Genomic DNA, 27,340 nt, shown 5'->3' with positions numbered 1-27,340 from the left:
TACAAAAAATAATCAAACAAAACATCTTAAAAATAAACAAGCTATTTTTCCCTGGAGGGGGAAAGAAAAACAGCAAGGAAGACTCTTAATGGTATTTAAAATCTAAGACTGTGCTTAAGTATTTCAAATACTTGGGAAAATAGCATCAAGCATCATAAACACTTCAGATGTCAGTTTCTAAAAGAAGTTTCCCGCATACATTTCAGACACTGAAGCAGTTAGTGATCTCATGCAAGTATAATGTTGTACAGGAAAGCCTGATCAGAATACTGCCCAACATGGGGGAGAATAAACAAAAAACCCCCACAATGCTAAGTGTAAGAAAAAAGCTTGAATGCTCACCTGTAATTGCTGTTGCAAATGGGTAATTTCTGCAATTCTCAGCTCTCTAGATTTGTTTGTGCTCTCAATTTCTTGTCTTTGGGTAGACAGTCGACACCTGATATCTTGAAGCTTTCCCTCCAACTGATGTTTTTTATCGTTCTTCAGGAAACAAAAGTTTTGATTACTGAAATAATTTCATTAAATTGTAGATTTCATGTGCTTTCTAAAACTAACAATGTTTTAATTCTACAACTGACTTACTAAGATGTAATTATGGCAACTAATTAAGATTACATAGCCACATTCATTACTGTGGTCTTGTGCTGTGCATTACAATCACCAGCAAATATTTCAAATGCAAGATAAGTGGAATTGGTTGTCCTTCTATACAATAAAATACTTTAATCCACAACCTTTTAAAAAATTTGTACTTACTAGAGCTTCCAGCTCAAATTCTAACGTCTTTTTCTTTGCTTTCAGAACGACTATATCTTCTTGTTCCTTGTTTCTTTGATTTAATAGCTCTTGCCGACGATTACGCTCCCATTCAAGTTGTCTTTGCCTTTCAAGTTCCCTTTTTGCTGCCTGTAATATTAATTAAAAAGCCCCAAGCCCCAAAACACAGATTATTTGAAGAAACGGCTGAAATGGTCAGAATCCATCCTACTTCCTCATCAGAATACGCATGTTGCAAGGTTTCAGTTCAGCAAGGTACAAAAGTGCATGCCTATCTTTAAGCAGAGTAGTTTTATTGTTTACGTTAGGAACTTGCTTAAATGCCATGATGGATTAAGGTCAGAGTCAGGAATGCGTACCCTTTTTAAAAGAGGTGCGTCTCTTCCATTACGATAAATTAATTGATAATTTAATTTGCTGAAATGCCATATTTACCAAAATCCAAGATGAGGTCTTTTCCCCAATTTCAAGGTGGGGAAAAAAGCCTCATCTTAGTGTACTCATTTGAGTATAGGCCCAGGGCAGGCATCAGTTCAGCTCCAGCTTTGCTGCGGGGTTGGCTGAGCTGCCGCCCACCGTCAGCCAGGGTGGCATGTGTGGTGGGGAAGGGGGTTTGCAGTGGAGGGCATGCAGGGAAGGCCATATGGTGGAGGGCAGGGGAAGACCCATGGTGTGCAGCTCAGGGGAAAGTGCGTAAGAGACCGCACCGCCTGTTTCCCTTTCCTCTTCCCCCAAACAGCTGCTTACCTTCAGCTCTGGCTCCAGTCCCAGCCCTAACCTGGCTGGGCCCAGAGCTGCCACCATGTTTCTCCCAGCCTGAGCTGGGCAAGACCAGAGCTGCCACTGCTTCTGACTATCCCAGAGCAGGAACTCAAGTTGTATAGAAGGTTAAGAGTTGCAGCGGGGTGGGAAATGGGGGGCAGAGGGTAGGCAGCAGTGGGGCATATAGTGGGGGGGTAGGCAGCAGGGGGACAGAAATGGCAGAGGGGGAAGGCACCAGGGCAGACAAGTAGCAAGTGGGACGGGCAGCAGGAGACCAAGCACAGGCACAGAGGTAGGGGGGCAAGGGGTGGGGGTCTGGTCCCTTGTCCCCTGCTGCTGCTTTGTGGAGCCAATTTAAGATGACCCTCCAATAATTAGCTTCTATACATGGAAAATCATAACAAATTTATAATTTTCCATGTATAGAAACTACTTACTGGGGAGTCATCTTAAATTCAAAGTCACATCGGATTCACGTGAATTCAATATATAACCTGCTTCTAACTGACAGACACCAAAAACAAACATCACAACCACCTTGAGTGTAGTTTTACAGAAATCTAAAGTCAAAGGCTGTTCCACCCAATTCAAAATTCTGTTGATGTCTTGAGATTTCAAGCACAGTAGCTTTTCCTAGGCCTACCATTAAGTGCAGAAGGATGATGAATTTCTATTCCCAGGGAAAAGTTTGGTTCATCACCAAAGCAGAATCACTTTATAGTACAAAAATTTTTGAGGTCAGAGGTTAAGAGCCATGTACAGACAGACATACATTTCTAATGTTTAGAATTTCTCAGACATTCTTACTGGTGGAAAATTGGACTAGAAACAGGAATGTATTTCTGGGCAATATATGCAGCATTTAAAGCCTGCAGGACTGTGAACTGGGGTGGAGACAGCTTCTCCACTTCTTGGCCCCTAGAGCTTTTCAATCCCCTACCTTACTAGGGGACCAAGCTTGGGGACAGCCTCCCTGAGCCTGAATCCCAAACCCTGGGAATCTCTTGCACCTGCAAGGTTGCTGAAGCCCAGGCAACCTTGCAGCCACAGCACTGATGTCCCCCTCCCCCGGCACACCTCCCAGTGGAACTGGACACATGTGGGGTGTAGGAGACAATTCTGCTGCTGCTGCAAAGTTGCCCAAAGCTAGCTATCCTTGCAGCTGCCAATCAGCTGGAGAGCTCCTGCCTTGGATGCACTTGTCTCCCATTCTCTCACTCCTCAGGGTTGAACCAGAGGAGCATATTAGGTAGGGGCTCTTCTCCCAGGGCTCAAAACTTCCCAGGGCTCTGGGAGGGTTCCTGCCTCAGGAGAATATCACCCCTGTTAACTGATTGGTGGTACAGAGGGCAAGGTCCCCACAGGGTTCTCTGACAGCTTGTCCCTGGAGAAGGAAGTAGGGAAAGTAGAGGACAGTGGGATAGTGGGTATCTCTCTCTCTCCCAAGAGTGGTGTACACGTAATCAGATTAAACTGGAAGGAAAAATATCTTCTTTGTTGGTATCCGATCAACTTCTGGCAGAAGAACCATTTTTCTTCTGCAGAAAAGTTCTTGAACTTCTGTAAGCTCTTCTTTTTGTACCAGAAGAAAGGCTTTTCTAAAGGCACAAACAGAATGTCTGTAGATGGCCTAAGAGCTTTCTGTTGTGAATCTGTCTGACCCATTCAGATAAAGTGAGATATTCACAAGAAAATATCCAACTTCTGGATGAAAGAATGGATGGTTATCTATCTCTAGCTCCAGGAGCCTGAACATTTGAGTATGTGTCCTAAATATCTTTTTTTGCTACAAGTCACTAGCAAACAAATTAGTTTCCAAGGAAATGGAAAAAGGTGCCAAAAGCCTTTTTCTAAAAATAAAGCATATTTAGGGTACTTTATTTTGTTCAGCTCAGCTGACAATACCCTGTGATGGGATCACCCTTGAATCCACCTACTTACCTCTCGCCTTTCAATTTCTTTCCTCCTTTCTTCTTCTCTCTGACGTTCTAATTCCCGTTGTTTTTCCAGTTGCTTTTCCAGCTCTAGTTGCCTTTTACGTTCTTGCTCCTGTCGTTCACGTTCTTTCCTTTCCTGCTCGGCTCGTTCCAACTGTGCTAAGCGCTCTTGCTCTTTGCGTTGTTGCTCCAGAAGGGCCTGCCTCCGCTTTTCAAGTTCCAGGTTGCCACGTTCAAAATTTTCACGTTTTTTATCTTCAAACGTCACTTTGAAGCAAGAAAGTGCATATGTTGAGATTAAGTATTGTTAATTGTCTTTAAAATGCCCATGTAAGCATAATGAAATGGAAATAGTTTGCAATATGGAACAAGTTTCCAAAAGTATTACAAGAGACTTTCAACAATCAGTATTTTTACTCAAATCCAAAATGACTTCCAATTTAAGGCAAGCCCCCAATAATTTAGTTTCTATACATGGAAAAATATTAATCTGTTATAATTTTCCATGTACAGAAGCTAATTATTGGAGGGCTGTTTTAAATTAATTCCCCTCTCTTGCAGCAGGGGTCAGGCAGACTAACCTCTGCCCTCATTCCACTTTGCCTTCCCCACTCTCTGGTGCCTGTCTCCCCCAGTGTGTCTGCCTCTTTGCTCACCCCAACACTTGCCTCTTCAGTACCTGACGCCCAGCCACTTGCCCTCTCCGCTTACCCTACATGGTGGCTCTGGCTCTGGCTTTGGCCACAGCACACAACAGCTCCAGCCCTGGCAGACAGAACCAGTGGTGACAGGGTTGGGACTGGAGCTGCAGCTGCAGCAGCTCCCCTGCCATTATGTTGTCTCCTCCACCCTTTCCCTGGACCACAACAAACAAAGTCTCCGTGGTCCCCCCAAATCACATGATCTCCCCTTGTTCCCCTCCTCCCACATTGTTTTATCTCCCCCAAACTCCTCCTCGTCCCCCCACCCCCCAGTACGACTTCCTACAGATCATGGCCGGAGTTAGAACCAGAAGAGATGGAGCTGCAGCGTCCACTGGCCCCAAACTGTAGTTGAATATCAGACAAGATTTTTTTCCCCTCATGTTGAATGGAGAAAAATCCTCATCTTGGATTCAGGAAAATACAGTAACACAAACTGCATGGGTGCTTTTTGATCTTGCCACTGACACATACATGTTAGTCCCCACTACAGCCCATATCCTCTCTCAGCCCCTGAGTTCTTAAGTTCTACAAAGCCCCAGTTTCCACTTAACAGTGTGCAAGGGAGCATAGGCTATCAACACCTTCGGTTTTCCATATTCTACAGTCTGAAATGTCTCAGAACATTCAAAGTCACATCTTGTTATTTATATGGAATAAATAACAAGAATATGTTGCTCATCAAGAACCAACAGCCCAACTTTTAGCGGGTGAGTACAGAAACAAGTTACTGAGAAGAAAGAAGTGAGGTGTTTTACCACATACTCACTGTTCTGCCTTAAATATTTATGTGCACACTCTTACTGCATAATAAATAACAGCTAACCTGTAAAAGCTTAGCCTCAATGAAAGAGATGAGGATAGAAGATATTAGGAATTTCCTGAAATATTGAGAACCACTATAATGCAATATCATGGAGGTGGAATCTAAGTTACTACAAAGTCCAGAGACTACAAACTTGGATGCATTAATTTATTAAGACAGCTTTTGAAAGGAGCACCCAGTCAGCTCCAAGTCTTCTGTATAGCAGTAAAGAGCCTCACTGGACTGCACCTGGATGTTGACATTAAATATGTTCGCTAACTGCCATTTTATCTGCAGTACTTATTTCACAAGTAGACCGTATGTAGAAGAAAGTAGGCTTCAGTTAGAAGTACAATACATCAGCTTACAAACAACAGAATGGCAACTGCAAGAAATCCTGCGTAATCTGAAGCCACCACTGTAACACACTAGGTTTGGAAACCACAAGACAGAGTCGGTTTTGTTTTACTTACAAGTTGTTTACCACAATTTGGAACAAAACATCTCATGTAAAAAATAAATAAGTTGAGAGACCAGAGCAGAGATTTTCAACCAGGGTGCCCTGAGATTGTTTCAAGGGTGTCATAGGAGGTCACGTAATGTTAGCACTGTTAGGTATGCAAACACGATTTACATGATAAACCCAGAAATTTCCAGTAGGAATCCAGAGCATCAAAAACATTCTGACCTGTTGTCGTTTTTATGAGTTCTCTGCAGCGGAAAAACTGTTCCATTATTTTTCCTTAGTCAAAAATGAGTGAAAACTAAGAGCTAGCTTCATCCAAGCAGTGCCCTGAGTCTAAAAAGGTTAAACCTCTTGCTCTAGCACTGGCAGTAAAGCACTGCAAAAGCAACCTGACTCAGGTGTCTGTTGGGGGTTGTCACTACCTCCTATCATTCTAACATTACCCCCATCTGGCTGTCATGGAGAGATATAGGCAGGCTCTACCAAGTTTGTTTCAAATCAATTGAACACCTTTACTAGAAAGGCATTTTGGCAAACAAGCATTTGACATAGAAAATAGGAATCATTGGCACTCTGAGTGCTGCTGGATAGCACAAAAAATTGTCTCTCTGGATTTCTAAAAGCAACAGCCAATATTTCAAGATTAGCCCAGATGGCTGCTGGTTCTTACTAGTACTTTCTCAACTACGGTGATACAAGTGTCAATAATTCCTTAATAGATTCAAGTATCTGAGCCATTTATTGTGTCCAGAGAACTTTATACCTTTTAAACAGAGAACTAATAAAAAAGATATATTGAAAGCATACAATATGCAATGAAAAAGGTCTGTCCATACATACCTAACCTCGGAACAAAATCTTAGAAGAAGTTTTAGTGGAATATAATCTTATTATTGCACATTATGTAAGCAGTTAATAGTGCTTTCTGCTAAGTATGAAATGAATCCAAAATTTGCATTCACCTGGCAATTTTTTTTCTGGTTGCTGCTGTTCTTCTTCCAACACTGGTTCTTCTGGTAACCTTTGGTCTATGGACACCGAGCTGACAGCAGAGATGCCACTGCCAGAGCGTACTCTTCTGTCAATTAAAGATAGTAACAAATTATTTGAAGCCACCGATGCCCACCCATTGTGCTTTATGGTTATAATTTAAGCAATAGCTCAGGTGATGAGGAGCTACAGGAACTCCCAAGTTCAGAAAAAAAACCATTACATGGAATAAGCACGTTATCATCTATAAGGTAATGTTTTTAAAAATCTGACAATATAAGCATATGCCAACATATATTTTCATTGGATTTCTTGGAGAAGCACAATGGAAAAACATATAGAGTAACTCAACATTATAATTCCATAAATACTACTGAACCATAAATCAGAATTTGCCACTATAAAAGTCCAAGGCAAGCTTTGAATTTTTAAATATTTCAGCTGAGGCACGGACAAGTATATTTTTTATTTGAATTATAAAGCTTTCAGCCCTGTTTCTTAAAATTAAGCTGTCAGCAACAGCTGTATCTTTAAGCAACTTGTAGCAACAAAGTTTTCATTTTCAAGTAACCAACACAGCAAGCCAACATTTTTAAAAATTGAAGATGTTTCCCAGTGTGAGGATATTGCAAGACATCTGGGCAATTATAGGTATGGACCTACTCAATCTACAGTTTCTGGGATTTTGTAGAAATTGTGAAATCAGGCACTGTCTGTAAAATCCACAGGGTAAAAAAAACTCACTAAAAATAAAATGCTGGCTCACTAGTTGGTTCTCATGGCCGCTGCGACCTGGCTGCATGGCCAATCAGAGGTAAGGGGCAGGGCTGTACAACAGCCAATTAGCAGTGAGAGGCAGGGGGTGCATGATGGATAGCCCCCGTGACCAATCAGCAGTGAGGAATGAGGTGCTAGGGTGTCCTTGGCCAGAAGCATGAGTGGCCCCCGCCGTGATAAGCCCACAAAAATGACAGTCAGCCCCGCAATCAGCATGCAAAATCAGCCACCTGCCTCCTCAACTTCAGCAGGTCCCTAATTATAGGTAACAGGCTAAATTAGTCTGTTCCAGAGCTTCTTGTCCTTCACATCTACAGTACTGAATTGAAAGGTTTCCTGTCCCCCTGCCATGCCCTCCCCATAAAAATCTCCCAAAGAGTAATTCATGCAGAAACAAAATGACACAATTACAATAGTTTTACCTAAATGAAGGTGGAATATATTCTGGAGGCAGTACAGGTGGCAATGGCTGGCCGGACATGGCCACATCAATTAAATGCATAGCCAGAATAAACTCTTCTGCTGTAAGTTTCCCATCTTGGTCAATGTCTGAAAGATTCCTGTTTAATGAAATGACCCAAATAAATACTGGGGAGGGGAAGGGAGGAGGGGGAGAAAAGAACAAAAAACCCCAACAACAACAAAAATGTAGTGGCTTTAGGTAGCCTACACTGTCAAGTATGAAGTAAGTGTTACTATTTTTCAGACAGACAACAATTTTCATCCAGTTTAAAATATATTGCACATTTATCCCAAAACCAGATACATTACGTTCCCTACCCATCTGTCATCTCTGCTCCTCCTCAGCTATATCTTTGGCCTAGTTTCTATTGCCTCAGGCCTTGAGTTACCTCTCTGATGCCTATGCCCCAACTCCACGGGACAAAGCTCTCCTGCTCCTCCTAAAAATACCCACCTCATAATAACATTCAAGTTGGGTTAAATTGGACTGGCCAGTAGTGATACAGCAAATCAGTATATGCCCCTTAAGGCCAATATCATGTGCTAGGATTTATGAGCATTTATATACATACTTTATTTCCTGGGACGCACCAGAGATCCCCCGCTTTGGAACCGACTTGATTAATCGAGTCTGCACTGCATACAAGCTGAGGTGTACTGCACTGCACTGCATGCAGTTCTATAACCGGTAAAATGCACATCAGTGTGCAGAAAGTGGTGGCAGCGTGCTTTTAAAACTAAAGTACCTCCGATGTGTTTTAGTTCAGAAGCGCACTGCCACCATTTTCTCAGCGCAAATGCACATTTCACCGCTTATACAACTGCATGCATCACAGCTCCCAGCGCTGCGACGCATACACGTGTAAAAATGCCCCACGTTTCCATTTAAAACAAAAGTTAAAAGTGGAGTCCTGACAAGTGCAAGGAAAACTTAATGTTTACCAAATATAATCTGATTGCAACAATCACTGGAAATGATCTAAAATAGGAGTTCTGACAGAAGAGTGAGATGCCTTTATCCATACTAATGTGAAAATCTAATCCTTTACTAGTATAACGGTGATTCAAAACACACAGAAAAGCTTCAAAATAGGAGTGCAGCGTTCTTCTGGATCTCTCCAGGGCTTTGCTTCTGGATAGATTTTGGAAGAAGTATAATTCCCCATATATGAACCCTGTTTGTACCTCTCAGGTGCTTAGTCAGCCCAACAACAGCACCAGCATCAGCTCATAAATCTTCCCCTTACACAGCAACCACCCTGGCTCCACTTCTACGGAAAAAGACTCAGGAAAAGTGAACAAGATTCAGCCTTATGAAAGATGTGAATGCCCTCTGTTAATCTCAATAGAGTTCTGGCAGCGTTAAGGGGCAAAGCTGCCAAGCAGTTATGTTCAGAACTTCTGGAATGTGTCAACTCTTTTCCTCTCCGCTCTATTTCAAGCTCCAGGAATAAGTATAAAGTCTTCAAGTTTGTGATCTGCTGGATGACTGCGCTGCCATAAATAATTGCTTCTTACAGCAACTTTGTTAGGAGGCACAAGAGAAAAGAGGGCATTCTTTAAATTTCAAGCAAAACAAAGGATTTCACCCAGAAAGCAAGTGCAGTTGAACCACTACGTAAAATCTGACAACTGTCATTTTTGCTTGGGAGAAAACACACGCGACAGCAGTGTGATAATGAATTTCAAGTAGAGAATTAAGAAGAAGGAAAGTTAATTAGAAATAGCCTGTGGAGACAAATTAGTAAGTTAAAACACAAAAGCAGTATGAAGGCTGTTTAAAAGGCCACAGAAGGTAGCCATTAACTAATAAGAACTAACTGGAAGATTAGTTAAAATGAGGAATGCTCTGTAAAGGACAAGGATTTGTTCACACTGAAGAAAAAGAGCAGCCAGGCCACAGAACAGGCAAAAATGCAGGGGAAGAAAAAAGGGGAAGCACCTTTAAAAGTACATGAAAGAAAGTAAACTCAATGGATTAATCATTTTGGTAGCCTTTGTTCCTGGACCACAGTCATGACAATTTTAGAGACTATGGCCTTCTTTTTTATTATACAGTAAAAATGCTCCTCCCTATTGTATTCTCTAAGGTACCATTTCACTAAAGGCTAGAGAAAAAAAGTGGCCTTTTCATAAATTAAAAACAAAAAAGAACCAAACAATAAAGAGGGCAGGTAAAATTTCAAATTTGCACAAGAGACGAAGAATACAACAGGTATCCAAATAGAAGTTATACTTGACAAGTTCGCATTTTTGAACTCTTCCTTATATTTGTAAAAAAAATAGCTGACTTATCCAAAAAAATGCTGTAGCAACCAGTTCTTTTGACAAAGCCACTTATTAGATAATATTGTTAATGTGTACGAGAATGAAGCTCTTGTTATCTTCAACCAAAATGTTAATAACAAAACATTAAAAGCAAAACGTTAAAATAGCAAAGCACAGCAAGCTAACAGTTAAGTTGGAAAAAGGGAGGGGGAAAAAGAAAGGGCAGTCCAGAAATATAAGTATAAGGTTCTGATTTAATATAAGTTAAAGTAGTTATCTTTACCATATTGTAGCCAACTGAGCCTGTGGTAAACTTGATTGCATAAGGATAGTTCTTGCTTGTGGACCTAATGAATTAAATTAGAACAAGAATTAACACAAAAACAAGAAAAACCCAGTTTCCCTCTCATCTCCCACAGCCCCAAAATCAAGAAATGTACCTTCCATTGTAGGGTTCAATTTTGAATATTTCACCTTGAATGTTTTTAATTAACACTATGTGAAGGGTCTGAACAAGCCACTACAGTAGATCAGAGGCAAGATACTTTACAACAACATGTAAGATTAATGGATGTTATCAGGATTAATGTCCCCCACTACGCTGAATGTGTTTTCCTATCCTTTTTGAAGCTGCATGTTTTCTACCATGATGCATTTGTTGTCCCTCAGAACTGAGTTAATAAGGCCTCAGATAGCCATGGATGTGCCTTCCAGGAGTCAATTTGCCACAATCAATTTTCTTCCTTCGCAATCTCCTGGAATGCGCACCAGGAAGGCACCATGACTATGTGCAGTTCCTCCTCTGAATTGGGCTGGGTGACAGAGATACCAAGTCAAATGTGATCTAAAGAGAATTGTTGACAGCCTGCCAGCATGAAGTGTTACACATTTTCCCATTAAAGAAACACTTTCACCCTGACAAACTTCATCACCTGGACACCAAGCTGTCAACAAAGGGCAGGAAGAATTCAGTCCTGGAAGCCTTTCCTCTTTGAGCTGTCATTAAGGATTCAGAAGCCCTGCCCAGCTATGACAGCAGGAAAATGATGGGAGGCCCTTGTCCTGTAAAAGGTTAAAAAAAGGTTCAGAGGGCCTGGATCCAGCAGTCCCTCCCCACTGGAACCTTGAAATAGGGTTACTATGAAACTCTACATTTCAAGCGATTTATTACCCAGAAAATTAAATGATACAGAATCTGGTGTCATAATACTACTTCTCATAGAGCTATTGCTTGTTACCCACCTTTTACACCCCTGGAAAACTTGTCCACTGGACAAGTTGATCTTTTGTATGCAGCTAACTTACGGCCTTTTTAGAACCAATGGCCAAAACTCCATGCAACTAGAAGGTCAAATGAAGTCTTAAAGATAGCCAAATCCATTTACTTTTTTATGCAAGTGATCCTACATAAACACTCCCATTATAATTATTTATTAAATAGATCCCAATAGCCTAACCACTTTACAATAAACCATTACAAAAGCAGAAGGGGAATAATAATGTCAGCAAGTAGGTAAGGGAACTTGCAGGTATCCAGAAACTGGCTCTAGGTTCATCAGATGGCTTTGAATTTCCCTTCTTCTGTCCATTCATTAAACAACCACCCTTCACAGGTGATCATTTGTTTGCTCTTAACTGTGACCACAGGATAGTGGAAAACCTGAACACAGACAATAAGCACTTCTTTTCTACTGGATTACAGAAGGAGAGTCCCATACTGAAGCAGTACTTTTCCAAGCACTATATTAACTGATTTTGATAACTTCAATGAAGGCAACAAATAGTCTGAGAATAAGAATTATTTTAATACCTGTTAAGTGTCCACTCATTGTTTTATCATGGCTATTGAACAGCTGCCTATATTTCAGTCTTGATGATTGAGGAACAGCCCATTCTGCCACAGGAGGCACACTAGAATAAGGAGAGGAAAAAACAAACAAACAAACAGAGGGTACTGTGATACCTGAAAGCTTGTCTAAGCCTATCCCAACCATGCAGCCAGTCCAATGAAAGATACCCACAAAAATTTCATCTTGCATATTTCCTGGACTATCATGGCTACAATGTCACTTGAACGCTATCACATTTCATTACATATTTAATCACATGATGCTACAAGGCTATATAGCAGTGCTGTTCAAAGTTTAAGTTGAATGCCTCATTTTCTTATTTTCCAAATTTTCCCTTCTATTCTTGAAAACATGACACCACTAAATTTGTGTCACAGAATAATTACCCTGTCCAAAAGCATATTTCTTAGGTCAACTGCTATACTTGCCATGAATTGTTTGGCTTTTTTCTGAATGGTGGAAAGTAGTCAGAGTAAATGCTTTGGAAAAACCAAAGTGTGCAAAAAACATTTTCAACAATGTGGTGGGAAAGATCTCATTGCAGGTGCTAGAAGCAGCATTTCTTATTTTACATTAGCTTTTGCTCCAGCCTTTTTAACCAGGTAACAAATCCAGAGGCCTACTATGGAAAACAAATTAAAAGCAGGCCACTGAACAGATATATCACAGTCATGGCCTTTCACTAATGAAGTGAGAAGGAAACCAGTAACCTAGTAATTATGAATACAAGCAGTATCTTGTACACCAGTGGTTCCCAACCTGCGGACCAGCATGGAAGTGGGATGGGGCACACAGAGCTAGCTGCTTCCCTCCTGGGGCTTCCCAGCCCCCCAGCTTCAACCCTGTATGTCTCTGCCAGCGGCAGAAGCCACTTGCCTAGGTGGACAGATGGGGGTTCGAGCCAGGGGCTTGTGGCGTGACCCAGCAGCCAACCCTTTGCGATGCGGTGGTTGAGAACCTCTGTTGTACACTATACAGCTATTTCCAAGTCATCATTTACACCTTATGCTGGAACATGAAACAGAAATAAGTCTAGGTAATGAAAAGGTGAACTGAAAAGATTTAATAACACTGCTAAGTGAAAAGCCACCATAGTTGTCTACATTTGTCTTCTGGCCTCTCTATTTTTTCCTGTCATTGGTGTATAATAATCTAAGAATACTGAGATGTAATAATTTTATGGAATACTCTTTGTGAGTTAGAGAAGTGAGGTTTCTGTGTAGTGGATAAAAAGCTCTCCTGTCTGACGGTACTGATTTGCTTCTAATGCTTCATCCTGAATTAAATGTTTCTGCTTTGCCAGCTGGGTGCCTACAGCTTGGAAGGACACTGAACAGTTATAAAGCTCTTTCAAGAAAGGCATTGGAAGAAGCTGAAGTAGGAGGGGCTGCCCAAGAAGGTAGGTTCAGACAGAGAGAAGCTCTGCAGAGTTCTTTAGAACAGTGGTTTTCAACCTTTCTTCATTTGAGGACCCCTAAGAAATTTCAAACGTAGACTCAGAACCCTTTGGAAATTCTGAATGGAGGTGCAAACCCCTTTGAATTCTAAGTGTGGGTATTGACATGCTTTTGATTGATCATAGTCATCTTTTGCAAACCTTTTAGACATACTCTGTGGACCCCAGGGGTCCATGGACCACAGGTTGAAAACCACTGATTTAGAAGAACTATGTCCATCCTTGCATCTACAAGAGGGTAAATCTTAGGAAGAGGAAGGCACACATATAAGCCGGTTTTTCTAAACATCTACTTTTCTCTAAACAATCTTGCTTTAATAAGGTTGTGATGTCATTGGTTATGACTGCCATTGGTCTATACAGAAACAGCTCTTCAGTGCCTGTAGCTAAGTCAAACCCACTGAAGTAAGCATGACTGGTTACTGGGGACTGCAGCCCAGAGCTTGGTATGAGAGTGTTAGAACTGTGTGACCCCACTACAGGAGAAAAGTGATGGTCTCTGGAAAAAGTGGGGTGACCAGAAAGAGGTTAAGGTGCAGTTAGCACAGGAACTGTGACAACAATCTTAGAGAATACTCGGGTCTTTCAGCTAAAGTATCCCGGATTTGGCTCCCCTATAGAGATAATCATTATTACACCAGGTTGACTGCAGGGGGTAATTGCCTTTCCCTGTGGGGGATTAGACCATGCTGTTTCCACTGTTTCTAGCGCTACTGTTTTTGAGACAACAGTAGGTTTATTTGTGTTAAGAGACATTTTTAATCTGCTTTATATAAAAGTAATAGGGGCATTTAGCACCTAATATTATGATGCAAAGAAACCTTGTAATGAATATTTACTGGGGGAGTGGAGATTAAAAACAGGATTTAGATAGTTAACAAAGTGCTTCTTCCTACCCTATTTTCTTTTCATTGAAGAATGTTTGGGACTCCCATAAGAATGCTAAGCAGTGAAAGTGGGCTTTCTGCTGTACAGCAAATGATAACTCCTCTCTCCCAATAAAATTCTATTGAGTTAAAATATTTTGGTGTCTGAAAATTCTCTTCACCGTAAATGTTTGTGAAAAGCATGCTAGAATTTTTTTAGTTCTTAAAAGCTACTTCTCTGCCTTCTAAGAATAATGTAAATACTTTTCCATACTAAAAAAAGGAATAAATGTGTGATAAAGAAATACATCGTCCTCAGCAGACTGATGCTTTTCTGCAGAAACTTAAAAAAATACTAAATATTTTAACATGACTCGATACTTTTAGAGCAGCTACACATTGAATTTAAATGGCTTGTAAGTTATTTGGTATTTCACACTGAATGAAGACATTGTATAAAAAATCTTCAGAAGTAATAACTCAACAGGCTTTGACCGTCAATTAAAGATGTTATTAACCTGTTACAGTGCACTGTGTGCGCAAACACACTCCACAGTAACTTACCTAGCCACTTCAAACGATTGTGCCTTTTGCAGTTTAGTGTTTAATTGTGACCCTGGACCAGATCTACTAAAGGAAGAACTCTTTGGCAATGTGGCTGTAATAATAATAATAATAATAATAACAGTGTTAATACTACAAAGTAAAGTTAAAATATAAAACTGCACAATTCAAGAGCGAATTCCTACTAGAACAAATCAAGTATTATGATCTGAAAGTTTGATTTTTTTTAATGTTTTGTTGAAATAACAAGATTAATTAGTCTCTCTCCTGTTCTACAAAAATAAGACACATACATAACTTTGTGCCTTTCAACATTTACAGACTTTTACAAAAGTTTAGTTGGTAAATTGAAAAGGACTATAATTATAAAATAATTTGGGATTTGTGTATCCTACTATTTTAAAATAATCTAAACAATGGCATTACCTTAATAATGAAAAATAGGCAACCGTACCATTTTGTAGGTATTGTTTCATACTAATGGGCAAGCTAGTTTTTCCACGCTGCCACTATAATATTTACATTTTGTTCAAAATGATTTATGGTTGGTTTGGACATATAAAGATCCAAAAAAGCCAAGTAGCCAAATTTTGAAATCTGAACACCTATGTTTCTTCAACTGAAGGCTAACATTTGTTTTAGTTCATAAAAGAGCTTACAAACTTCACTGGAATTAAAACAACATAAGTGCAGTCATTAAATCAGCTATAGATGCTAATATGTTCTGACTCTTTGGACCCAGACAAAACTGCACAATAATTTGTTAGTAGCAAGAAAGTAAACAGTTCCAGTATGCGGCATACCGGGATGAGCAAAAGCAGGTAGAGGTTGTATAACAGCAGGAGCTCCATTAGCCAGGGGAGGCACTGCTGCTGTAGGAACAGAAGATACTAGTGGTGGAGACATCCCTACTACTGGAATGGATGCCATTGGCACTGGGGCGACGGTTGTAAGAGACGGCATGCCAGCAATACCCCCAATACCTACATACAAGACAAGGAAATATAATTTTTGTCTCATTTAGAATCTTTTGTACCACACCAGAATATTAGGACTGCAGTTTTCAGAATTTCTAACAAACCTAAAATAAAATAGGTTGACGTGAAAAGGAGGACTAATAAACGTCAAGGTTACCAATCTCTCAGCTAGTGTTGGCAACATGAAATGATGTGTACACACATTATGGGAACCTACTGACTGCAACACTAACCACAGAACTATTAATATTTGGTATAGCAAGTAGCTGACCTAGAGCTACATGAAGAACAGTACTGTCAACTACTAGTAAGTAATGAGACCACAATCTACATTAGACACATTAGAATGATCTTCAAACTGTTTATAAATCATCGAGATGAAACAGTGCAAAGCGAATAGGGTAAACACACAGTAACGAGATATTTCAGGGTGAGAAGAGCTGCACAGATAATATGGAGCATTAGGAGATCTAGTGATGCCACTGGAGAAGAGTGAGATGGGCAGGCAGGCAGCTGGATCAGGTTCTCTGGTAAGCTAAGAGACTAATTGACTGCTGGATTTCTTCATAAGAAAGTTTCAGTTTTCAATATGCTATTTCTCCCTTAAGTCCAATACTTAACATGTTCATTTTCACTGGAACATTACATCCTAAAATAAAATCTGACAAACCAAAAGGCAAAAGTTTTAGGAAAAAGCCACCCATGCTTTAAAAATGGAGAAATTTTATGCAATACTTACCACTTACATTAACTATTTCCTTTCCTTTTTATGGTGGCAATGATTCCCAGGCACCTATCTTATCATGAGCCATGGCAAACTAACAGCATACAAGTAAAGGAGCCTTCACTAGTGGAGTGCAGCAAGAGAAACTCAACAGGTTAAGCATGAGATTCTGGGTTTACACCCATTTATTGTAAGCAGTCTCTTTCACCCCTGTCTTATCTCAACATAAAAGTTTTGCTCAATGTTTTAATATAGGTTATCACCGCCACATATAATTCTGCTCTTACCAAACCCTGGTGCACCAGAAATAGCAATGGGTGGTTGCTTCATGACAGGGGGCAGTGCAGGGGGGAGCTGATAACCTTGTAGTTTTAGTTTGATAAGTTTCATAGCTATAGAAAATTCCAACTGGTCCATCCTCCCATCATTATTCATGTCAGCCAGTGCCCTACAAATAAGGAAGATTTGCAATTATATTTTTAAATTATGAATTTGTGAATTCTCTGAAAAAGCAAAGGGCAAAAATAATCACATATTCAGGAACTCAAAAAAACCCACATAAGTCCTACTCAGGACAATATGCAAAACAGAATACAGCTAGTAAATAGTAGACCACAAGCTTCCCAATTGCTTCTTCTGAATAATGAAAAAAAGATTTCTAAAGTTATATATCATTTTGTAGTAGAATTGTAGTGCAGAAACCTGAAAGGAAGGATTAGTGTAATTCTACAAGAACTTTGCTAAGTTGCACAAATAAAGCTACATGGTACCACAAACAGCACCACAGGGATCCAAATGACTTAGTCAACAAATTTGTACTTCAGCTACTCCCATAATAAAATGCTCTTTAAATTCATGCCTTGTACTAAATACTATTATAACTGCAAGTGTACAAATGCGTTTTCAGTCAGACAACAGTATTCAAGCATAAAACAGTAAGCCCAGTTTCTGAATAGGTTTTCATGTAGAGTAGTCTCTGACTTAACAGTACATCAAATGAAGAAACAAAAAAGATATTGTTTCCTTAAACAGTGCTCAGCAGGGAATAGCGTTGATGAGGAAGGAGAAACCGGAGACAAAATACCAGTTCTTGCAATAGGAACAAGATAAAAAAACGAAATACCCATTAACGATTTAAAAAACTGTAAATTTAGTTTATTGCATCAGACCACTTTCTTTATACATATCTTAAAAATAAAGTACAAAATACAGGGTTCTTTCCAAAACAAAACTAAAAGAAACTTTACATTATTATGTTCCATATTAATGGTATGGCAACACAAATTGACTACTCAAATCATTGGAGCCAGACAGTTAAACTACAAGTTTATATCTAACTAAACCTGCACCAAGGAAAGCATTTATACCAGAGGTAGTCAACCTGCAGCACTCTTGGCACAAATGGCATGAGCAGCCTTTGTGTGTGACACACGGCAGACTGAGGAAAGGCCAGGCAGCACAGTGGCAGACAGGGCAGGGAGCAGAAGTGGGCACAGAAAGGAGATTAGAGTGGCACATGGGGAGGGCATGGGGTTTAATTTATGGCATGCCTGTCAAAAAGGTTGGCCCTCACTGATTCATACAATTAAGACAAAGGCCAACAAAAAGTGATTCCTAAGAATCGGCAATAATGAGCTATGTCTGACAACTACATGCATCGTGTGACCAGGAAGGGGAGAGACCATCCCAAAGTAAGCTAGGAAGAAATGTAAGTCTGTCAAGTTTCCTATGACCACGGGCATTGTTGGATTCAACAATTAAGACTGATTGTGATGCTTGATGTAGTTGTATGTTATGCTTGATGTAGTGTACAACAATGGGCCAAAAGTAAAATAAGCAGGCATCTACATCTGTAACAGTACTCATTTGTTAAGTCTGGAAAACGACCACATCTGCATCAGCTTGTATTTACTAATTAGTCTAGAAACAGGGGCAGGGAAAATATGGCCCGCCTATCCACAATCCACTACTTTCTCCCTTTCTAGCAATACATTTTTACTATAAGAAAATGTATTGTGAAATTAATAATAAACAGAAATTCGACAGGCATGCATCTTATTACTACAACTGAATAAGGCTACTCCCTCACTGCTTACTTGGTACAATCTTTCATTTCCAGTTAGTGTCTGCTGCTCAACTCAATTATTACAAGTCAACAGTTTTGCTATTTATCAGACAAAGTTCAGTGAGAGACACTAAGTTCAAGGTGAAGGCTACAGTGTTTACATACAATTGCAATAAGCTGACAGATGTAGAACATTAGTTTTCTGTATCTTAAAAGATTTATTTAGAACAACTGCCTATTTCTATTTTTTTAAAGACTCTAGTCCCATGCTATATGACTGCAATGTTGCTTTTGTATAAATGTCACTTTAAATTTAGGCAACTGACAGTAGCCACCCCCTAATTTCACTAGTTTATATATAACAAAATTAGGAAGAACTTAATGTACATTAATTCATTTTAGTTAAGACCTGGCCAGAAGCCAGTATAGAAGAGTAAGTTGATTATGGAATTATTATATCTATAAAACATGTCTATGTTTATCATCATGGATTACTTTTAACTTGAATAATTTCTAGGGACTATATTATCTATTTATGTATTATCTAGTTATTTATTTATTGAGATACTGTTTACCAATCATCAAGCTCCAGTGTGCTCACTCAGAAGCAGACCTTGAGGCAATCATTGATGTCTTTACTGAGGCATACAAGAATTGACACTTAACATTCAGAAGACTAAGGTCCTCCATCAACAAGCTCTTAATGAGCAGTCCCCAGCTCCAGTAATTCAGATTCACAGTGAGACTCTGGAGAATGTTCAGAATTTCCCATACCTCGGAAGCCATCTCTTACAGAAGGCTGACATCAATGAAGAGATCCAACATCACCTCAAATGTGCAAGTGCAGCCTTCAGACATCAGAGGAAACAGGTGTTCAAAGATCGCAACATCAGAACTGAAACAAGCTCATGGTTTATCAAGCAGTTGTGATCCTCACCTTATTGTACAGAGCTGAGATGTGGACAACATACAGGAGACATCTCAAGCCACTGGAGAAGTACCATCAATGCTGCCTGTGGACTATCTTATGAATCCAGCAGGAAGAGAGGTGCACCAGTGTTAGCATCTTCTCATGAGCAAACACCACGAGGATCAAGGCAATGATCATACAACATCAATTTCACTGAGCCAGCCATGTCACCCAGTGTCCAACTCCAGATTCCCAAAGTTAGTTTTATTCTCTCAGCTTAATCAAGGCATATGCTCAAGAGGAAGACAGAGAAAGTGCTTCAAGGACATCCTCAAGGCCAAATTGAAAAAAATGCAACACTGACATCAACTCATGGGAATGAGAATATTGCACAGGAAGAAAATCCTGGTGAAAGGATCTCAGTACTTTGAAACCTTATGACAACAGGAGATGGAAAAGCAGGAGCAGCAGATATGGTATATTGCAGAGTGAATCAAGAACCTAGAGCCATCCACCTCATGCAGAAACATGTGCCTGAGCTGCAACAGAGTCTGTCAATCCTAGATAGACCTCATCAGCTATCTTCAGACCCACAGATGAGACAAGCATGGAAGACAATCATCCTTGCCTGCGAGATTGCTGATGATATCCATAAAAAATGTCTGTGTTCATCATCATGGATTGCTTTTAACTTGAATGAGCTCGGAAATGTATCGTCTATTTACTGATTGATCTATGCATGACATTTCTTTGTAGCTCTTTCCAAAAAAGGGTTCAGGGTGGCTTACAGCAAGAGAAAACTTAAAAAGACTGGAACCAATTTTGAGTGATCCCATGAATACTCACCAGGTCATGTAACTGTTTTACCAGCACCTCATGGTTGACTGTATCGAAGGTCAGAGAAAGATCAAGATTAGCAGAGCACAATTTCTCCTGTCAATCTTCAGATGAAGATCATCAACCAAGACTACAAGTGTAGTCTCTGTGCTATAACCAAGAAAAAAGCTGGACTGCCAAGGGTCTAGGAAACTGATGACATTGGGATGTACCTGGAGCTGTTGGGTGATCACCCATTCAATGACCTTCCCCAAAAAGGGGAATAGTTTTAAAAATCTTTTTAAATAACTCCAAACAGTTAGGAAGAGGGTCTCTGTATCAGTGATGTTTCACTTTATATGCATCTTACTTAGACTCTTAAAAGGGTTCTCCAACATTCCTCTCGGAGACTAAGTACTGGCAGGCAAAAAGCCCGACGCTGAATCGATTCAATCTTTGCAGGTTAGTCTAAGCTGTATAGATTGAACTGATGAGCAAGTGAACAGACAATCACTTTTGATTCCAGAAATGCGGGGGGCGGGGTTATAAAAATGAAGGATTGGGCTACAAAAGTTAGGTAGGGTTATGCGAAATGACAGTAAATGGAATGGAGATGGGGGACACAGGCAGCTCTGTCCCATCCCCCAACCCATTCCCAGTCATTTTGTATAACGCTGTCTCTCTTCTATAGCCCTGATCCTTCATTTGCATAACCCTGCCTGTAATCCCACCCTTCCACTCCTCTCACTCCATCATTTACAGGAGAGGGAGGGGTGGCTCCCATTCAGTCATTTGCATAACCCTAACCAGATTCCATCCCTACCTCCTCTCTCTTTGGGAATCACTTCACCTCCCCCCTTCCTCATTCCATTATTTGAATAACCCCCACCCCCTGTAAAGGCAGCCCCACCTCACCCTGTGCTCCAAGACTGCAAGATTTCCCATGCACTTCTCTTTGTTGGTAATATTATCCTCATTACTCCATAAATTAAGAATATTGAGAGTAAAACAGAAGTTACAAGGGAGGAAAAAATATGCTCTGCTGATCCTGCTTGGCCTTTTGGTAGCCTTTGATACAGTTGACCATGAGGTACTAATAAAATATTTGCATGATCAGGTGGGTATTCAGGGGACAGCTCCAAATTGGTTCCACGCTCTCAGAAGCAAGGTCCTAGAGGGTGGTGATGGGTGAATGCTCACCTTCCCTCAAGACCTTTCCTGTGGGGCTCCCCTTAGGACTCTGTCTTGTCTCCTTACCCTGTAACAAACTTATTTCAACACTCCCCAAACCACAAAACATATGAAACAGTTCACGTCAATTGTTTTTAGTAGAGGTTCACTGATACATTGGGCCATATTATGTCAGCACCAATAAAAAGAAAATTGACATTATCAGCAATCAGCTTTTTTTTGGCTGTTGTGGCTCATAATGTTGCTGATAAATGTTGCATGCATGCATGCAGCCACAACACATATGCCCATCAGCTTGGAGAGCAGTGTCCAGCCAGTATGTCTATTGGGGGGACAGGGCAGGGGCAGGAGCAGATCAAGGCCCCCACAGGGAGAAAGGGAGTGGAGCTGGGACTGGATCTGTGAGTGGCTTGTCCACAGTGGTATGGCGGGGGGACATTGCATGCACCCCTGGGGGAGGCATGGGGAGCACATGGATCTGCATGTGGGACGAGGGCAGGCTGGGACCAGAAGCAGTGCTGGGCTCTTCTCAGCAGGGGTGCTGGGCCAGGGCTGCACCCAGGGTGGGCCATGGTGGTGCTGGAGGGGGGCAACAGCTACCCCACAATTTGCCATAGCCCCCTGAAATCCCCTCCCCACCAGCACCACCACCACCTGCCCTGAGCGCAGCGGCAGCCCATTCCCACTGGGAAGAGCCCGACACTGCCTCCAGCCCCAGCCCACCCTTGCCCCTTGCACAGATCTCGGAGGCATGTGCCCCCCTCGTCTCCCACAGAGTGCACACAGTGGCAGGAGCCACTGCCCCCCCCCCCCCCCGATAAGCCACTTGTAGCTCCAGCCCATGCCCCACCCTGGCCTGCCAGTGCCTGCCCTTGTCCTTGCCCCAGCCCCACTCCCTCCCTCACCACAGGGGCCTCAATCTTGCACCCCCCCCCCACATTCCCCTTTCCTCCCCATCCCTTTCTCCCCAACAGGTTTACCATTTGGATACTGCTCTTCAAGCTGCCAGGCTTGCATATCAGGAATTGTGCTGGTATTGGCTGATATGGCTTGTTAATAATTGGCTATTGGTACTGGCCCAAAAAGTCTTTACCAGCGCACCCGTAGCTCAGATTGAAGTGAAGGAAGTAACTTTGTTAGTCCACTACCTGTGAGGGAATGGGAAGAAAACCAGATTATAGCCTACTTAAAATAGTTATTATTACCCCTTTAAGCTATTATAGTCTCCAGTCAAAGCCTATTTAGTTTATTCTTAATAGATTAAAGGTTTTGTTCTCTATCCTACCACTAAAGAGTAGATTAGTAAAGGTGTTATTGCAATAGACCAGGGAAGCTCTATTAAAATCCCAGCCTTCAGAGAGCATTTTCTCTCTTAAAGGAATGTTGAGCAGTAAAGTCACAATAAATCTATAAAGATACAAGATGGGTGTGAATTCTAAAAAACCTTTGTTAAGAATTGAATTACTGCTATTACATCAAATAGCCTTTATATAGTCTCATCTTTAAAAACAAATTACTGCAACTACAGCATATTTTCAAAAGATCTTTTGGGGAAAAAGATATTTAAAACATTATTTCAGCTAGCTAGTTCTTTTGGCAGTTTATTCTAGTGAAAACAGATCCTGCATTACTCAAAATGGCAAAGTTTAATTTTGCAGCTTAAATCATATTGGAAATACTGTAATAGACAAAAACAAGCCACATTCTCTCTCCCCTTTCCCTCTCATGAGAAAGTGTTTAGCGATTCTAAAACAAGTTGCTCTCTTTACAAAAAGAATTGAAGACTATTTAGGGTATAAGTCACCAAGACCAAAATCCTTTGCAATTTCTGTCTCCTAGCTGTACTTCCCCAGGTAAGGGCTTCCACAACTAACAAAGGAACCTACAGAAATAGATATAGCACTGTCTGATTTACTTGAAGCCATGAGTTATTCTTTATGTAACAAGTTAATGAGCTGGGTCCCAATCCAACAAGCACAATCAGAAACATGACTTTATGTAGCCAAGTAACTTCACTGAAGATAAAAGAAAGAGTTAGAAAAGTAAAGATATGCATGTGTTTAATTATTTAAGGAATCAGGAGTCTTAAAAATTCATCTGTTTTTTTCTCTCTACAGATTGCTCTCTCATAGAAAACAACACAAAATCCAAACCACACTCTTAACAGTCTTAATAAAGTAAATATTCCCATAGGAAAATTCCATGCAGGTAGGGCAATAAAGAACATCTCAATGGGGAAAACTAAGAGTTGTAAACAGCACTCATTCCCCAAAAAGGACACTCTTGGCCTGTAAGTCTAAAACAGTGTAGTGGACACTTGGGACAAACACCAACTCAGGTAATTATACTGAATCACTCTTGTAATGCCTCGTGAAAATATGTCTGCATATCTGACTCTACAAATTAATTCCTTGAGCTGACAGACTTTCTACAGCTGTAAAAATAGTAATGGAACCATTCAAATGCACATAACTGTTTGGAGGAGTCAGAAGATGTTTAGAATTCTGCTATTTGCTGTTTAATCCACCATACCCTGGAGTGCAAATTGGGTACTTGGTCATATATGGTGTGTACACACATACTAACTTTCTGACAGTTAAATCAACTCAGGGGTGATCTGATGGCCATCTATAAGCTCACCAAGGGAGACCAGCAGAAATGAGGTGAGGCTCTGTTCTCCCAGGCACCACCTGGGATAACAAGGAATAACGGCCACAAATTGATTGAAAGCCAGTTCAGGCTTGATATCAGGAGGCATTACTTTACAGTTAGGGCTGCCACGCTCTGGAATGGGCTCCCAAAGGAGGTGGTGCTCTCCCCTACCTTGGGGGTCTTCAAGAGGAGATTGGATAGGTATCTGACTGGTGTACTACGATCCCTGCACTCCTATTTGCCCAGGACAGGAGAGCGGACTTAATGATCTGTTCAGGTTCCATCTGACCCTAGAAACTATGAAACTTTTTAAGTCAACTTAACTGTCAGAATGTACACACATAAGTGGAGCAGAGTTAATTTAAATGCGGTGCAAGATAATACATCTCTGAGGTATATTACCTTGAGTCACATTAGTTAAGTTGACTTTAAGACTTAAAGTATGAGGTGATGGCTGCCACCATGTCAAGGAGATGTATGTGTGTACACTACAGTGTGGCTTAACTCAAATCGACTTAGTTAAGTCACCTTATTTTAAGCCGACTTAGACATGTGTACACACTCATATTGACCAACTTCCAGCCATGCTGAACTATAGCTGACATGCTGTGAAAGGCAATGTAAGAGACTTTCTAGCCATTGAAATTAGAGGCTCAAGACCTGACTGAGAGTTGTTGACTTTTTACAAACAATTCTGTTTCAACTGTTGATAAAGAAAGTTTACCATTTGCTACAGGAAAAGCCATTCTGGGAGTTCCTTCCTGACACCTGCTATTTTTTTTTAGGATTGCAGTAGTACACGCAAGGCTCTAAACACAGACATTCACTTCACTTCAAATGAAAGAAATTAAATCATTAGAGTTCTGGAAAGGGAAATTTTGCTTTAAATGGCCATCTTGCCCTATCCTCCTATTCAGTCTTTCTTATTCCAAGAGAAAGGAATGCAGACAATCTGGACTCTAACCTAAATGTAATCTTTTTTTAATTCAGAGGTGACTTGAAAAGGGAAACAGCTTTGTATTCACTCTTTTTGCACCCTTATCCCTCTCCTACATTATGACTTACATAGCAGCCTGAATGAGTTTTATGTCTGCTTTTTTTTTTTATGTATAAATTCAGGTCTTGTCTCTATGACAACTACAGAACTAGTGGAATGATTCTACTCAAGAGATTGAAAAGCTGAATTCAGACGGGAAGAGATTTTTAGTCACAGTATTTGCAACTGTTTAGTTTTGTTAGCACCTATTTAAAATGAATGCCTAGGGAACATTCTATGAGAGAGACTGTCTCATTTAAAGGAAAAATGAAATATTCCTTCCTTATCAATTAAAAAGTAAGAAAAGTTCCAAGGGAACATCTGAAGCTTTCAACCAGTCTTTTAACAAAATAAGACAAGATTTGATTTTCCTGATACTTGTAAGATAAAGATGATCAGATACAAAACAAAAATCCCACTAGTTATTAAAACACAGTGCTAGAACACTAACTGTAAGACAGGATTTAAATTGAACAGACAAGCACGCAAGCAAACGAGCCCTATACTACTTGAAGCTGTCTTTGTCATTAAGGAGCAAGAGGACATGTACATTTCCAAAGCAACTATGTCTAGGCTACAAAGGAACTCTCTTTCCTCCAAGATAGAAATCTACTGTTTCTCTGAAAACTTCTCCCAGTACAAAAAAGTGACAATGGTCATAGTAAATATGACATTCTCATTCTCTCTAGTAATTAACATTAACTTTCAGCCTCCACAGGTACCATGTTAATTATTCTCCCATTCCAGTGCAGTGGACAAAGGAAAACCACATCTTTGTCATGTAGTTCAGCAATGAGATATGACAATTTCTTCAAGATTTTCATGAGAATCAGCATTTCTGTGAGTTGAACAGTAGCAAAAATCTGAAGTATAGTAATTTTTAACAATCTTACACCTAGAAAATAGCTACCAGCTTTCAAAATTGATTATAAGCAGCTTTATATAGCATTGCAGATTTCCACCTATCCACTCAGCTTGCCAAGGAACAGTAAAATCATTGTTTCCCTCCAAACATTTTATCAGCTAATTACAATAAGAGTATTTATTCTGGATACTACATTTCCATGACAGGATTTCATGTTTGGCTTAACCGTCCCAAAAATAAATATAATATCTTAATTTTTTTTCATTTTTATTATTACATTAATGTTGGCTGAAAGTTGGAAAGTTCTGTAGCCTTTTAAATGCAGGGGCCTAAGCCACCTTGTTACAAATATCACATTCCAAGCAAGATGACCACCTCCAGCAAAAGGCTTGCCAACAGTATTGGTAAATTCAAAAAAAATCCCAAAGCAAAATCAGAATACGAAGTGCTGCTACCTTGGTGACTTTTAAAACGTTTACTTAGGAAGAGAGCAAAGTTTGACTGGCATGTTAACTGACAATATATTAATTGCATTACTATGCAACATTTATTAGCAATTCCCTTTAATATAATTCAAGATTTTTTCAGCCAGATACTTACCATATCTGTGCTAACACCGGTTGAGGTAATCCAGATTGAAAAAAAAAGTTTCTAGCTTGATCACCTGGAAAATAATCAGAATATCACTACACAAAGGACACCAAGAAGAAAGAACTTAAAATGAAACTACACATCAAACTATTCAGTACAGACCTACCATATAAAGGAGCAGATATAGTAACAGTGAGCATATTACCAGTACACAGTTTAAATTCAGTTTGTCAGTTCATCAACAAGCAGAATGTACATAGAGAATTTTAGATATTGAAGACTAGCAAGTTCTTAGCAATACCCACACGTTTTTCATATTTAAATTTACACAAGTTTTTACCCTTTTAAAACTACTAGACATTAACAGTATTTTTTGAAACAGCATCTATGGGGATAGAACACTAGGAAACACATGGTTCCTGCTCCCTATTCCACATTAATGGCTCTTTTCTTTATTGGAATGCCCTGCCTTGTGAAACCAAGGAAGTACATACTTCCTCTATGGGAAAAATTATTTCCCATCAATACAAACATAACTTTCCATTTTTCTTAGGTTTTTTAAATACAACACAGATCAGTCTGTACAAACTGAGAAAAAGCTGGTCTTCACTCATCACTTGAAACTAACTAAGTACAAAGAAGCAAGAAAAAATTAAGGCAGTTCACTTATCTTCAATCTATAGGCATTGTAAATATAAGAATGAAAAAAGGTAAGGTAGTGCCATAGAGATTAGATAGGTGAAGAAAAAGAGATTTAGTACTTTTCTGAAGGAAAGAAGTAGAAAGATCACGAGATCACCAAATCATTAGATGCAGGGGTAGCAGTGGA

The 27,340-nt window shown here is 40.1% G+C and overlaps 1 protein-coding gene across 2 annotated transcripts in view; it reads right to left on the bottom strand.

Annotated features, from left to right (window-relative positions):
* Nucleotides 1-27,340, bottom strand: part of ITSN1 (intersectin 1) — a 182,633-nt gene that overhangs the window by 93,607 nt on the left and 61,686 nt on the right. For both annotated transcript variants that reach the window (XM_019528885.1, XM_019528884.1), the window contains exons 4-14: nucleotides 26,521-26,584; nucleotides 16,673-16,833; nucleotides 15,488-15,667; nucleotides 14,685-14,778; nucleotides 11,759-11,859; nucleotides 10,232-10,295; nucleotides 7,641-7,778; nucleotides 6,414-6,529; nucleotides 3,484-3,746; nucleotides 760-909; nucleotides 343-483 (exon numbers count right to left, since the gene is read on the bottom strand). In XM_019528885.1, coding sequence (XP_019384430.1) covers nucleotides 343-483; nucleotides 760-909; nucleotides 3,484-3,746; nucleotides 6,414-6,529; nucleotides 7,641-7,778; nucleotides 10,232-10,295; nucleotides 11,759-11,859; nucleotides 14,685-14,778; nucleotides 15,488-15,667; nucleotides 16,673-16,833; nucleotides 26,521-26,584 — 1,472 coding nt within the window. The remainder of the gene's footprint in view (nucleotides 1-342; nucleotides 484-759; nucleotides 910-3,483; nucleotides 3,747-6,413; nucleotides 6,530-7,640; nucleotides 7,779-10,231; nucleotides 10,296-11,758; nucleotides 11,860-14,684; nucleotides 14,779-15,487; nucleotides 15,668-16,672; nucleotides 16,834-26,520; nucleotides 26,585-27,340) is intronic.

Source organism: Crocodylus porosus, unplaced genomic scaffold (assembly GCF_001723895.1).
Source record: "Crocodylus porosus isolate Cpor-Errol unplaced genomic scaffold, CroPor_comp1, whole genome shotgun sequence".
In the NCBI taxonomy this organism is placed as follows: Eukaryota; Metazoa; Chordata; order Crocodylia; family Crocodylidae; genus Crocodylus; species Crocodylus porosus.
The sequence above is the reverse complement of the archived record's forward strand: the minus strand, read 5'-3'. Positions and strand labels throughout refer to the sequence as shown.